A 14,991-nucleotide genomic window follows, 5' to 3' on the forward strand; every position below is an offset into this window, starting at 1 on the left:
GAGCCATCACCTGCACGGACTGGGAGTGCACCCAGGCCCAGGGTCAGACCTCATTCCACAGCAGAAAATGCTCAATCCTCCCTTGCTGCTCTTGTGTGTAGCTGATGTGTTAAAACAAAGCCTAATTCAAGGCTGAGCTTGAAACTTGAGCCACTTTCTTTGCATCAAGGTACAGTTCACAGCGATCTCTACAACGTCAGAGCTCAGTGTTTGCTTATATTTAAGGATTGTTTTCTTCATGGAGTGTTTGCCAGGTAAATATTTAGCAAGGGAGACTCCTGTTTCTATTACGTTCTTCTTTTTCAAATAATTTGCTTAATAATTTCAAAAGTAGTGAAATAACAAGGCTGCACTTAAGCTGATAATTGTGTAAGTAGAAACTGAAGGTCAAATGAGAATCAACCCTATCATCTGAGAAACCAGCACTGCACTGGTGAGATCTGGAACCAGCTTCTTCCCACAGCTTTGTCAGAGCTTTCGTGTGCTGGGTCACCTGCCCAGGTGGAGGCAGTCACTGACAGTCCCTGCCAATCTCTCTCCAGGTGTCCTGGGTTTAAGAAATACAAATCTGAACTCCAGCGGAAAAAGAATCCCATTCCCAAAGGGAAGGAGGATCCTCCTGCCAGGGGGGAGACAAACAAGGATCCAGAGGTCCCAAGTGGAGGCTCCTCACTCGTGGCAGAAAGCTCTGGAGCTGCTGTGGTGTCACTGGGGACTGCAGAGCCTGGACTGGTTAACCCAGCTTTTGAGGAGACTGAAGAAGGTGAGAGATCGGTACAGAGGTGGAACTGCGTATTTACCTTTCATAATATACAAATGAGGCAGTTATCTCAGAAAATTCAGTTTTTAAGTGTCCCCAGCACTGTCAGACATCCTTAATGCTATTCAGGCATTAGTAGCTATCAGAGGCACCTCTTCCTTGAGCAGAAGGGAGATGCATTCATGTGCATCAGGGATGGCAGAGTCTGCTCACAAGCACAAAACTCTGCAAAACCATTTGGAGAAAATCTGTGAGATTGCAGTGAGTATTTGCAGTATTCCATGGAGAAACAAAGGCAGTCCCTGGCAATGTGAACGTGGAGCACTTAAAGCCCTTGCAGAAGCCAGGTAATTTGTAACTAGGAAGTGTTCCAGGTTATTTTTAATCTTGTTAGGAAAGTTAAATATACAGTCAGTTTCCTGGAGTGGTCAGTACCTCCCTCCTGGTGCTTTTCTAGCACAAGTTAAGTTTTGGATTAACAGGCAGCTCTGAAGGCCTTGCAGGTCAAATCACCATCTCCAGGGTAGCAGCGCTTGTCTCAGCTTGGTAGGAGGCAGCAGTGTGGAAACCTCAGTGCCTTGTCTCAAAGTCAGGCTCAGCTTCCAGCCCCCGTGCCTGGGACAGATAACTCACAGGTCACTTCAGTTCCCTGTTGGCTTTTTCCCAAAGCACACCTGGAGCAGGTTTTGCATCCCTGGTGTGACACCTGCCCCTCGCCCTGCCAGGCCCTGAGTGTCCCCGTGCTGGGACATCCCACTTGCCAACAACAACTTTCATCTTCGAAGTGCAGCGTTGCTTAATCTCCAGTACGCTGTGAAACAGCCAGACATTCCTCCTCTTTTACGGGGGGGTTGGGAAAAGGGGAGCAAAGGAAATTAGAGGAAGGAAGTTGCAGAGCAGTAATTACAGCTGGGTAGTCCCTTTCCCTCACTGGCATCATGGAAACTGGAATTTGTTATGTGAGTGCTTCTAGCAGGCCAGCTGTCACAGGAGAAAAATAAATCTCTAAATATAGCCAAACCATGCTGAATGCCTTTTAATAAACCCCAAGCAACAACAGCAAAGAGTTTGAATTCACCAAAAGCTAGGAGAAAACAGGAAAAATTCTGGAGAAACTCTAAAGAACAGAGGGGTTTAAAGCTTTTTATGCAACCTTAGGTGTCCTGATAGCTGCTTTCCCTCCAGATGCTACACTGAACACAACTGTCAGGGGTTTGAATCTTGGGGTGCTGTGAAAAGGAAAATTCTGTTAATGTGTTGCTTTTTCTCTGTAATTTCCACTACCAGACCTTCCTCAAAGAACCAGTCTTGTGGCTGAAACTACCACCATCGAAATCCACCGGGAAGATCCTGAGGAAGAGCTGGGGATGAGGATAGTTGGGGGTAAGGACACCCCCCTAGGGAACATTGTTGTTCAGGAAGTGCTGAGGGACTCTGTGATTGCTGCTGATGGAAGAATTGCTCCTGGAGACCACATCCTTGAGGTAGGGAAACCCCCCTGGTAGCCCCATTGCTTTCCTTGACTGGGGGAGGAGAGTGCCTGGAAAAACTGGGAAATCTCTGCAGCTGAGGGTTTTAGAGCACTGATCAGACCTCTGTGTCAGCAGCATTGTGTGTCTCTTTTGGCATTCCTACCAGCCAGACTCGTATTTCTGTATATTTGACAGCTTTTTGAAATTTAGGCTGTTTTGGATAAAGTAAAAGATTCCTGACAGGTTTCACACAGCAGCCCTGTGCCTATGTTCTAGTTAGGAAGTCTCATAATTGCTTGCTCCACTGTGTTGCTTAAGCTGCATATTCTCCATGGGCAGGTCCAGGGTGAGAGCTGCTGACTGGCAGTGAGTATCAGCTCCAAAATGTGAGTAAATGCAGAGCTCCAACCCACGGCCAGCAGGGCTGTGTGGCCCTGGGTGACCGAGGTGACACCTTGTACACACTGTGACAATGGTTAGCACCTGCAGCCATGGCTGCCCAGTCACCTGCCAAGCCATAAATCCTCGTTATCCCGTGGGATTGGGCACCAGGAAGGACTGGCAGCCCCACATACAAGTGGCTGATGAGATCTCTGAGTTGATTTCTCAGGTGGACCCACAGTGACTCCTGTTTTATCCAGTTGGATTGTCCATGTCTCAGTAAATAGGGCAGGTCCCATGCTTGGGAGCTCTATTAACATCCTAAAAAACTGCACAGAATCTTGTGTGACAGCAGGCAAAGCAAACGTTGCCTTCTCAGAGTCACCCTGGTAAAAGCATAATGAGATGGATGATTCCAGAAGCTTGTAGACTGTGGACCACTCAGAAGTGGAGATCTGGGCCTTTTCCAAGCCTGTACTGAATGCTGGAAATGAAGGGAAGGCAGATCTGCATTTACTTGGCATGGAAGGAATGACTGAACATTTTTAGATTTGTTAGTTGTGTGGGTTGTCCTGTCTTGTCCCTGTCCTCAGTTATTCACCAATTACAGCCTAATTCCATCATCTTTCTTCATTCTTTTCCAGAAAACTTTGCTCCCTAATGTGCATCAGAGTCAGAGATTGCACAGGGAGTTTTCCATCCTGCTCCAGCCTGGCCGTGCCCCACAGTGCGGACAGTGCCTAATTAATGTGGGCTCTGATTAGTGAGTGCTTTGTTTGTCTTTGTAGGTGAATGGCGTCAACATCAGCAGCGTGACTCACTGCCAGGCTGTCTCCTTCCTGCGCCACCCAGGCCCTGTTCTCCACCTCATGGTCCTGCAGGAGAAGGGCTTTTCCAACAAGACTGCACAGCAGGATTCCCCTTGCACACAGCGGGAAGTGATCCATGTTACCTTGGTAAAGAGAGACCGGTCTGAGCCCTTGGGAATCAAACTGATCAGGAAGACTGACGAGGCAGGGATTTTTATTCTGGATCTCTTAGAGGGAGGCTTGGCAGCCAAGAATGGGAAGCTGAGTCGGAATGACAGAGTCCTGTCAATAAATGGCCAGGATTTGAGGCAAGGAACTCCTGAGGCTGCTGCCCAGATAATCCAGGTGAGCTCAGACATGGAGAGGCTGTGTGGAAATGGCTGTGAGTGGCTGGTGGCAAGGCTCCTGTTCTGAGCCAGGGCTAACAGAACACACCAGGGCAAGCTGCATTCCCCCAGATCCCTCCCATGGGAAGTGACTCCCCTCTGGATGTGTGGGAAGCGCTGCTTCCGAAGGAAGATAAACACCAAGAGTGGGAATCTGTGATGAGTCATCCCTGACAGGTCTGAGGGGAAGCAGTGGCTCACGGCACAGGAGTTCATCCAAGGAGATTGCATCTCCAGTGTGGTGTTTGCAGCCTTGCAGAGGGAATGTTGGGATGCACAGTGTGGATTGATGGGATCAGGGCTTCCACCACGCTGAAGGTGCTGCCTGGGAGATGGGATGGGCTGGCAGCACAGAGCAGATCCCTCTGATTTGAAGCCCATTTTACCTGTATTTGTGAAGAGAGACTGGAAAATGACGTGGGGCACCTCAGGCTAAAAACATTCCAAGGTACTAAATGGGTAGAAGAGGGGTGGTCTTTCCCTGTGGAATGTGCTCCTGTTGCAGCATGCCAGATGTTTTGGTGGAAGGAGTGGGCAAGGAGTTCTAGTTAAAGGATTAAGGATTGCTGCATGTGCAGCAGAAATCACATAGATCAGTTGAAATTCTTTATCTCCCCAGGCGAGTGCCTCCAGTTTGTGTTTTTATCAACAGATCCTGACACAATGCACCTCATCCCATTCTGTTTGTATCCCAGAAAGGATGTGAGGTCAGCAGGAGGGAGAGCCAGTTCCCTTCACAATTATCAGAGGAGTGCAGTGCCATGGGAGAAAGAGCAGAGTTCCAGCCCTGAGGTCCTTTTCCATGTTGTCCTTCTGTTCTATGACCTCTTAGAATTTGTTTGCATCCCACAAGTGCTGCTACATTCCTGTTGCAGTGTGCATACACAACTCCCATATGAGGAACTTTTGATCCCATTGGAACCAGCAGCCAAAGTCTCAGAACTGGCTTCATGAGGTCTGGGGGCTGAATCTCTTTGGAAGTGACATTTGTGTAAAACTGTGGCAGTTTTCCAAACATGATCTGTTCCTCTGAGGGCTGATTAAAATCCTTGCTTAAATGTAACTTAGAGTCTCTTTTCCAAGGCCAGGGAGCTCACTCTGGCACAGAGAGGCAGGGTCCCGTGGCAAGGAGGGAGAGCAGCAATTGCATTTCTGTCATCCCAGGCAGGAAACAAGCACGTGGGCCTTTCCCCAGTGAGTCCTTCACAATAAGGTTCTGTCAGGTGATCTGAAGGAACAAACCCAAGCAGAGCAGCAGAAACAATGGGAACACTTCCCCTGCAGCCCAGCCAAGGCCAGACATGCAGCTGGTGAAGTGTTTAACCAGAGGTGCTCTGGGGAAAACATGGATGGGAGATGCTGAACAATAGATGAACAAAGCTGGGGAGGGAAAGAACTTTAACAACTTCCTTTGCAATAAGAACTGTCATGGTCAATGTGAGTGGGCCAGCCAGGGTTCCAGCTCTGTTCACTCTGCAGCACAACACAAGATGCTGTGTTGGTTGTTTGTAGCGAAGTGCAGGAATTAAACATCCCTTTCCACCTTCTCTTGTTTGGCATTTGTGGGGGAGAGAAGCACGAGTGAGGCCTGCCTCTACTCCTGTTCCTTCTGACTCATGTTTGCTAATTCCTTTTTTCTTTTTCCAATCACATTCCCTGGCTTGTCACAAAAGACTTTTGCATCACACTGAGGATGTTGGAGAACCTCTGTAGGAATTGATGCCAGCCCTTCTCCCTCCCCGAGGCAATGAGGGCTGTCCCTCATTTCTAACCCATTTTTCTGTCTTTTTCATTTCCATTCCTTGTTTCTCTGGGCAGACCACGGAGTCCAGAGTGAACTTTGTGATCCTGAGGCAGCCTGGGGTGCAGCTGGGGGAGCCTGTGGAGGATGGCAGCACCTCTAACAGCAGCAGCAGCAGCAGCAGCAATGGGGGGAGCCCAGTGCACCACAGGAGGCGACCAGAACAGAACCACTACAGACGAAAATCCAGCTACCAGAAGGTGAGGATGGGAGATGAAACCAAGGTGCTGCTTATTCCCTGTTTAGTAAATGCATGGTGTTGTTCTGTGATGGTGTTTTATCACAGAAGGCTGAGCAGCAGCTCTATTTCTGCTTGGGCAGGTTTGGGGCTTTTGGTACTGAAGAACCATTTTGTCATCTGTAGGGAAACATCATTTTAAGGGGAAAAGGTGATAAAATTTCTTCAGTGTTGATGCAGAGCTGGAAAAACAATCCTTTGTTGTCTGGAAAGGGCAATGAGAAGTTTGCCATCCACGAGATTTTTTGGGATTTGCCTCCTGACATCCATCAAACCCCACACACTGAGGGTGTTGCAGTGACACCCCGTTGAGCTGGTGTGGAGCCAGAGCCTTTGTGGTCCAGGAGAAGAATCCCCAGTGGTCCCCTGGTGCTGCTGTGACTGCAGTGTGGGTCTGCCACCCCTTTGGGGGACACAGCAAATCCCCAGTGTGCTGAACCCAGAGAGAAAATCTGTGTGTAGAACTTCCAGCTGAGTGAAAACCTGCTGCAGCTGCTCAGGGTGGTGTGTTTGAGTGTCCCTGGAGCTCAGGGAGTTGCTGTCCTGTGTGGCTGGAGTGTGGCTCCTGCATTTAAATCCCTGAGTAGCATTTACACCCTGTTTTACAGCCTGTGCTTTAATGTGTGCCTTCACTGCAACCTAAACATTCCTTCAGCTTCATTGCTTGGCATGAGCAGCCTTGAGATGGGCTCACAGCTTGTTCCTCAGTGCAAAATTCCCCTCCTCAGAGGGAGCATCTCCCTGCAGCAAATGGATTTGGGAAAATCACTGATGGTTCACCTTAGAAATGCTGCTCTGTATTCCCACCCCAGCAAGGACGTGGGGAGCTGGCTTTGCCCTCCAGCACCACTGCTGGAATGCTCTGGATGAAGGAAACAAATGTTGTTGTCTTCCAGAGCTGGGCTTCTGTTAAATGCATTAATGAAGCTGCATTTTGTGCTGTCATTGCTTTGCAGGATTTGCCTCAGGGATATGTAAGTCATGAGAAGACAGTTGCAATAAAAAAGGAGCCAAAGGAATCTTTGGGAATCACGATTGGAGGTGGAAGGGATAACAAAAACAAGCTCCCTATCTATGTGACAAGTGTGCAGCCCATTGGATGCCTCTTCAGGGATGGCAGAATCAAGAGAGGTAAGGGAGGCTCTCAGACCCTTTATCCTTTAGGAACTGTGGGGTATTTCCAATGGAAGCTGGACTTGGACACTGAAGAGAGGCTGGAAACAGAGTTCCCATGACCCCTTGAGGCTGAAATGGGCTCCATAGCCAAAAGTCTGCAATAATCCTCTTTTATTTCATCAACAGGGGATGTACTTCTGAGCATAAATGGCATCGATTTGACTCATCTGAACTACTATGAAGCTGTGTCAGCACTGAAATCCAATGCAGCTTCCCACTCAGTGACACTGAAAGCCTTGGAAATCCTCTCCCTGAACTCCCCAGAGCCATCCCTGGACATCAGGGAGCAGGGATTCAGCTGGTGTCCCCTCTGGATCACGTGGCTTGGATTGCCCAGGTATGTTTGTCAGGCACTGGATGGAGCGCTGTTAATTACAGGGTTGGCTTTCACTCAAACACTAGAAATTAATTACTTTGCTGATGAATTTGGAAGCATTCCTGGTATTCCCGTTCAGCTGAAAGGCAGTGGAAAGCCTCATTTGCCAGTGAGATCATAGAATAATGAGTACATAAGGAACTTCCACTGTTTTTCTGGAGTGACCCATCTTTCCCACACTCCTGTTGGACAGTAACCTTGCTTTACAAGCTCTGAAACCCCCTTTTTAAAAGAGAAATAGCCAATGTTAGATACAGTCCTTGCTAAACTACTGACTGAAATTCTCTGTGGCTCTTTCTGCATCCCCTAACACAAGCCAAGAGACACCTGGGCTGTCTGGGATTTTCTAATCTGCCCATCTCACTTAGGGGCAGACATTCTTTCAGTCTAATTCTTGGCTGTTGTAACGGTGTCATCTTCAGCATGAAGCAGAAATGATTCTGCACAGCTGAGTTTTCCTGCTGCAAAGCTTTGCAGCACAGGCTTAGCCCAGGTTTTAATCTGGTAAGTTCCAAGAGAAGCTTGAATTTCCCTCTCCTTCCTGGAGAGGTGAACCTCCCTCCCTTTAGCAGCTACATCAAAACACCGTGAAAGGCAGAGTTTGTTGTCATCCCAGCTGACTGCAGGAGCATCTGCAGGTGGAACATAAAGCCAAACCTGCTGTGGGAAGCCTGGATCATGTACAGCCTTGTTCCTTGAGACACCCAGAGAAGAACCACTCACAAAGCCTCTGCTGTGTTACTTAGCAGCCTGTAAATGCTCAACAAACCAGCCCAAGGAGAGGCAACTTTTGTGTCTCCTGTACTTGGCCTGTGCTCAGCACCTCCTTCCATCTCCCTCTGCTCCCCCAGGAGTTGGCCTGGCTGTTCCAGGCAGGTCTAGTGTGATCTGGCTCTGAGCTGCACCTGGAGAGCCCAAACCTGGGCACAAACCCTCAGATGCTGCCTGGTGTTTGTTCCTTCTGCTGCTGCAGGGAACTACAGCAAGGCAAAACCTGGCTGGGCTTCTTTTCTTCCTTTCCCAATTTTTCTGGCTGTCAGGTGACTTGCAGCTCCCCCACACTCTGCTGCAGGAGTCTTCTGTGCTCCTGGATCTCCTGCCCTCATTTCAGGAGTGTCCTGGCATTGCCTCCATTTAATGCATTGCTGGAAATTCCTTTGCTGCTGGTATTGATGTTCCCCCTTCATTTGACTCCTGAAGCAAGAAGTGATTCCTGCTCTTCACTTCCTTTTACTCCAGCCTGAATTCTGGCTGTGGAATGTGTCTGCAGTTCTGGCTGTGGGGGTTGGTAGGAGGCACACAGCAAGGTTATTCTACTTTGGAATCTGACAGGATCTTCCTCCCCTTTCCTGCACTAAGAAGGGCTGTAATTCCTGTGCTTCCTCACTCCTTTTCCCATCTGCTCCCAGTGGGACCTGGCTGGTCACGCACAGGACCTGTGTTTGTCACCTGGTCATGTTCAGGGTACCTCTGGCCCTTCAGGCTGGCTCTGGGAGGTGCTGCTGCAGTGATCCCAGTGCCCTCACCTGCTGGGGTGTGGTTCCCATCCAGAGAGCTCCTGACCCACCCAAACCGGGTTTCCTTCACACTCAACCAAAGCCCCGGTGCTGCAGGGGAATGGCCATTGCACTGTGGCCCTGACAGACCCCGTGTGCACCTCACTGACACACAAAACCCCCCAAAATGTGCCCAAACTGGTCCCAGCACCAGCTGTTCCACTGGGATCGGCTCCTTTTGGCTGCCCTGGCCTCACTGTGCTGGAATGTTCTGCAGGCTGAAAGCTCAAAGCTAATTGCATGTGCAATTTGGGGTTTGTTCAGCTTTTTTCCCCTCAGTTATTGCTCTGCTCCAGCAGAAATATCCCTTTCTTTTTAGAGGAATGTGTTTCTTTCTAGTTTGATCCCAGACCTGATGCTGAAAGGTGTGAGCTGAAACGAGTGCTCAGGGTTAGGGAAATGTCTTTGATCCTTGCAACACTTGAGCCCACAGAGCTCCATTCAGGCCTCCATTCTTATATCTGTGATTTCTGTTTCTGTCAAACAGAAACTTTGACCTCTTCCTAGCGTTATGTTAAATCCACACCAGCCACTGTTGGTATAAAATACCATCTCAAAAGCTGGTTTGGACTGGATGTTCTAATCCAACACACCCTGAATCCCAAAGGTACCAGAAACAAAAGTTTACAGATTGATTTTTCTCTCTGAAACCTTTGTCTCTTGAAAACACATTGCACTTGTGGAGAAGTCCTGGGGGTGGAAAAGCAGTTTTCTTCCCTGGGATTTATCTGGCTCCAGTGTGACTCTTCCCACAAGAACCGTGTGGAGCTCGCAGTCCCGGCCCCGCTGCAGCTCCAAACTCCAACAGGGAGCAGGAACTGCCAGCTCAGCAGCGTGCTTGGCACCATAAACCCTGCGCCTCGACCTTCCCTAAACTCCCAAATTCTTTTCCCACAGTCATTTTTGATGGTAGTAAATTAAAGTTTCTCTTCCTTGAACCATTTTTTAATATGGAAAATGGATTCCTAGCAAACAGCCCTTCCCAGCTCCAGGAGAAGGTGCCTGATGTTTTTATTTATGTTCTGTGCTGACCTAGCCCTTGCCACTGTTGCTCTTGGGGCTGTTTATTCACTGGAGCTGCCACAGCCATGGCTCAGAGCTGCGTTTTTGTACTTGTGTGGTACCTGTGGAAGGAAACCATGGAGGAATCTGTAAGCTCGAGTTGGGGCTCCTGGTGTTTATGTGTGAAAAACTGCTGCAAAAGTAAATTACAGGTTGAAAGTAGATAATTGGATCTTTCTCCTGGTGAGAAGTTAAGTGGGAAGGCTTTTGAAATCTGAAACTCCTCAGCAAAAACTGCTCAAGCAAAGCCCTTGAGGCAAAAACGTTTATTAGGAAAAGTTTAGCTGCTGGAATAGCTCAGTGGGGTGATGATGATGAGCAGCAGTTTCACAGCTCCACCGTGCCAGGATGAAACCTGAGCTGGAGCCGGGGCACACAGACGGTCCTGTGTCACCTCCTGTGTCACCTCCTGTGTCACCTGGCCATGGCTTCGTGGGGTCTGTGCTGCTGGCACTTCCATCTCACGTTCCCCAGGCTCCCTGAGGAGACAAACCTCGCTGGCCACCATCCAGAACCAGGGAGCTCTCAGCAAGGAGCCCACGAGTGGAACTGGACATCCTGGATCCTGCAGGAAAGCCCTTCCCTGCTCTGATCTGGCAGCTGCTGCAGCTCACATTTGAAAACCTTCCTTGCACGGAGGGGATGAAAAACCCTCTTCTCTTTAATTGCATGGGTGTGGCTGCTGCTCACCGTTAATTTGGGTTTGCCACTGGCTGTTCATTAGCAGAATTCACAAAGTTATTCGGGAGTCTTGCAGGTCCCAAACCCCTTTAGAGCCGGGTAATTCCCTCTTAACTCTTAAAGCAACACTGAGGAAAGATTTCTAAAGGACTGGCATCATCCCATTTGGGAATTAACCCTCTGACATGCCTTGCAAAGGGGTGTTTCAAATCCTAAAAAACAGGAAAATGAGGCTGTGCTTTCCATGAGGGAAAACATAAATTCCTGGTCAGGCAATTTTCCTCACAACTTCTCTGTTTTTGACACAGCTACCTTCACTTCTGTCAAGATATCGTCCTTAGTAAAGGAAACCTGGAGAGCTGGGGTTTCAGCATCGTGGGAGGCTTTGAGGAAAGCAAAGGAAACCAACCCTTCTTCATCAAAACCATCGTGCCCGGGACTCCGGCATTCCGGGACAGGAAACTCAAGTAGGTGTGAGGTTCCTGGGGAATCACCACCACCACCACCACCAGGGCTGGGGGCGCTTCCCAGACTCTGACCCTTGGAAGGAGCTCAGCTCCCGGTTAATGACTCGCTCATCATCTCCTTTGAGAGTTAATACTGTTACCAAACTTGTAACAAACTAAGCCCTGCGTTAAGCAGCGCTTTGGTTTCTCCACAAAGGTGCAACGAAAAGGAATTTACAGCCCTTTAAAACCTAACTGCGAAGGGTTTAATTGAGTAATGAGGTGAAAGTATAAAGAGGATGTTTGAGATCAGTCTTGGAGGTTCCGGAGTATAAAACCTCTTGGATTAGGAGAAGTATCCCAGCACAGGTAACAGAAGCCCTCCTGAGCAGGAGCTGCTGGGGAGGGATCCCAGTGAGAGGAGCAGGGTGGGGCTGCAGGAGCCCACAGACATCTCTGGGGCAGGAGGGGCTGCCAGGGACACCGGGGGGACACAGCCGGGGGCAGGGTCGGGGCTTGGCTCCCAGAGCCGAGGTGGGAGCAGCGGGCTCAGCTGGGCTCTGTTGGAGTCCTGGGGCAGCGCTGGGGGTGCTCAGCCCCTCACACCCCCCAGAAGGGGCTGGGTTGTGCCACTCTCACACCTCTGATGGTGCCAGTGGGGCCGCTGGAGCTGCAGGACTGACCTGGGCCAGCAGTGTTTCAGCAGCACAACTCCTGCCCTGCTGCCTGCCCCTCACTGCTGGCACCCCAGCAGCAGCAGGTTCTCATTGTCCCCTCCCCTCTGCCCCAAGCTCTTTGGAGGAGAAGTTGATTTGGCTGAGGGTGATGGTGGGTGCAGGGTTAATACTGAGCCCAGTCCTGACTGGATCCTGTCTTTGGGCAGGTGTGGAGATGAAATCGTGGCAGTGAACGGAGTGCCAGCAATAGGAATGAGCAACTCGGAATTAATCCCAATGCTGAAGGAGCAGAGGAACAAAGTGACCCTGACTGTGGTGTCCTGGCCAGGGAGCCTCGTGTGACAGCTCCACCAAAGCCCCAACACTTCCAGGTACCCAAGAGCAGCTGGACACCACCCAGGCCACAGCTGGCAGGGAAACAGGGACTGCTCCACTCCTGCTCCCGGTGCATTGCCATGGAAGACTCCTCGCTTCCTTTTCATGGAAAACATTTTACCAACAAACCTGGATGTCAAATTCAAAGTAAGGGTTAATCCCACAGTTGTTGGAGCTTCCCAGGCTCATTACAGCTCCTTAGGCCTGGTGGTGCATAGAAAACTCTTCCCAGTGTTTCTCCACAACCTGCCCTGGAGGCTGCTGAGGCTTGCCTTGATTTTCGGGCTCTGCTTTCCACTGAGTGTTTGAACAGGTTAAAACAGAGGCTTTTAGAAGCAGCTACTAAATCTGTAAGGATGGGGACCCAATTTAGGCACTTGTACCCATCAGGATTTCCCAGTCCTCATTTTTAGGTGTCAGTAACCCCAGGAATGTGTTAATACAGTAAAACTCAGAGCTGCTGGGCCAGTTCCCTGTATGAGGGTCCTGTCACAAATCCCAGTTCAGGATCCTGCCAACTCCACTGATTTATTGCAAAGGGACAATTTCAACAGCTTAAAGAACCACTCTCCAAGGTATCAGAAAGAGGCGTTTCATTGAAATATGATGTTGCAAAATGTGACTTTACCAAAGGTCAAGGGCAAGGTTCACTTATTGCACACAAGTTTCCCTGGTTTTAGGATTGATAAAGCAGCTTTTTCCCCAGAAGGAAGGTGAGGAGGGGAATGGGCTGGCCCAGCCTGATGCCCGTTTTATTTTTGTTTCCAGTGATGAGGGGCAGAGTGCAGGCAGGGGCAGGAGGGCACCTGTCAGACTTCTCCCACAGTTCTGTTCACATCCCTCTTGCAGCTGGAGCAAAATATCAACTCATGGGATCAGGGGAAGCTCAAAGGATCCCTGACTGCAGGAAAAGTCACCTCCAGAAGGAGACTGTGCCCAGCCCGCCTTCAGTTCAAACCCACTGTGCAGTTAAAATTCACAACTGAAGAACTGAAGCCCAGGCAGGGTGGTTTGACCTCTGACACTGTGAAAGTTCCTACTTGCAAACTCCACCTGAAACAATTCCCTTTTTTTAGCAGCTTAATGAGCAGCAGATATGATGGGTTTTTCTCAAAGCAGGTTGCACTGAGAGATCTTTCCTCCTGTGCTGCCTCTGCTGCACCTTTTGCAGGACCAGCTTTGTAAGAATCCAGGGAGCCTGTTCCTTGTCCAAATGCTGCCTGGAATGAATGTTTAATTCCTTGGAGCAGCCCTGCAGGAAGGAGCCCAGCCCCAGCTGAAGCTTCTCCTGGGCTGGCAGTTTGTCATTTGCTGTCCCCGGGCCTTGTTTACACACAGTGACTTCACCTCCTGCGCTGGGAGCTGCGGGCAGGGACAGCAGGGCCTGCCCCAGAGCCCAGGACACAGCAGGAACCTCGGATCATCCTCACAGCAGCCCTGGCTGGGCTGAGCAGAACCTCTGGGGACTCTGACAGCACCTCTGGGGCTACCTGAGCTCCAGGGCTGCTCTCCTGTTGTTCTACTGAATGCTGAGAGCAAAATAATCCACTGAGGAAAACTCATCATTGACCTCGCTGGGACACAAAAACGTGAAGCAATTTTTTATCTCTTTCCAATCAATGTGCAGAATCTGTGCCTGGAACAGTAAATATTGATGTGGACAGAGAGAGGGTGATTCCCACTGCCTGCCCCAAAGGTGGGGAAAGGGCAGGAGGGAAGAGCTGTGCAGCTGCTGGGCTGGCAGTGGAGGGAGGAGGAAGAGGCTGCAGAACCATTTTTACTCCATCTCCTTTCAAGGTGCCTTCAACTTCACCAAAATGTCCTCATAATTTAAATTTTGTTTCCAAAATCAGCTTGTTGTTAATAGATGTTGAATTTGTTTTGATGCCTTTATAAATTATTGTAATATTGCTGAAAAATATGCATTAGAGGTGTGGTCTTTCCTTTCCATGTAGCAGCTAATCCCCCAGAACAGGTCACCTCAGCAAGATTGCCTCCTCTGTGGCAGGAAATGGTGGAACTCTCTTTGCTTCTCCCAGGGAAGGAGCTGGACTATCCTGAAATACACTGTGGCTTGGAAAAAATCCCTCAGCAGCAGTAAACCTCACATCCCAACACCAGGAAACCTGCAGCAGCTTCCTGATGAAAGTACAGATTATTTCCAACACCCCACCTTCACGTTTCCCTGATAGTAAAGGCAAACAATTTACCTCCCTTTAATGAAAAGAAGCCAATTTAAAACTATTTACCTTAAATCCACAGCTGCTCCTGGCCCCGAAAGCCTGGGGGTCCCCTCCAACTCAGCATATTCTGTCACTTGGGTCCAGCTCATTCAAATGACACAGGAGGAGGCGCAGCTCCGAGTGAATCCATGCTGGATTCCCCATTCCCACTCCCACAGCACCCCCAGGGCTGGAGGGGTGTGATCACCATTAATTGTGTCCCTCCAACAGCGCAGGAGGTCAGGGAGTGGATGTGGAACAGCCCTGGCCACCCCTGGAGAGGCACCAGGGACACCTGAGCGTGCAAAGGTGGCAGAAATGTCCTTGGCTGGGGCCAACCCCCCTCACCTGGCTGCACCATTCCAGTGGCAGCACGGATCTGATCCGGGGGGCTGGGGGCACTGCCTGCCCCAGCAAGGCCAGAGGGGCTGTGCTGGGAGAAGCCAGCAGGGCCCAGCAGCAGCAAATGCAGGTTCTGAGGGCCTGGGCAGGGGTCTGGACCCCTCTCCCCCCTGGCACTGCCCTGGCCAGGCCTGGGCTCTGGAGGGATGGGGGCACCGCTGCCGGGGGCGC

At 50.0% G+C, this 14,991-nt stretch overlaps 1 protein-coding gene across 2 annotated transcripts in view; it reads left to right on the forward strand.

Moving 5' to 3' along the window:
* LOC102103441 (ligand of Numb protein X 2-like) overlaps positions 1-14,115 on the forward strand; it is a 28,819-nt gene extending 14,704 nt beyond the window's left edge. For both annotated transcript variants that reach the window (XM_005527390.3, XM_014256539.2), the window contains 8 exons: positions 543-763; positions 2,048-2,244; positions 3,402-3,767; positions 5,627-5,809; positions 6,804-6,978; positions 7,150-7,360; positions 11,007-11,165; positions 12,028-14,115. In XM_005527390.3, coding sequence (XP_005527447.2) covers positions 543-763; positions 2,048-2,244; positions 3,402-3,767; positions 5,627-5,809; positions 6,804-6,978; positions 7,150-7,360; positions 11,007-11,165; positions 12,028-12,163 — 1,648 coding nt within the window. In that variant the 3' untranslated portion in view covers positions 12,164-14,115. The remainder of the gene's footprint in view (positions 1-542; positions 764-2,047; positions 2,245-3,401; positions 3,768-5,626; positions 5,810-6,803; positions 6,979-7,149; positions 7,361-11,006; positions 11,166-12,027) is intronic.
* The last annotated feature ends 876 nt before the right edge of the window (positions 14,116-14,991 follow it).

This window comes from Pseudopodoces humilis, chromosome 15 (genome assembly GCF_049639895.1).
Source record: "Pseudopodoces humilis isolate 2021_Gansu_Grassland_sample_001 chromosome 15, ASM4963989v1, whole genome shotgun sequence".
Taxonomy (NCBI): Eukaryota; Metazoa; Chordata; class Aves; order Passeriformes; family Paridae; genus Pseudopodoces; species Pseudopodoces humilis.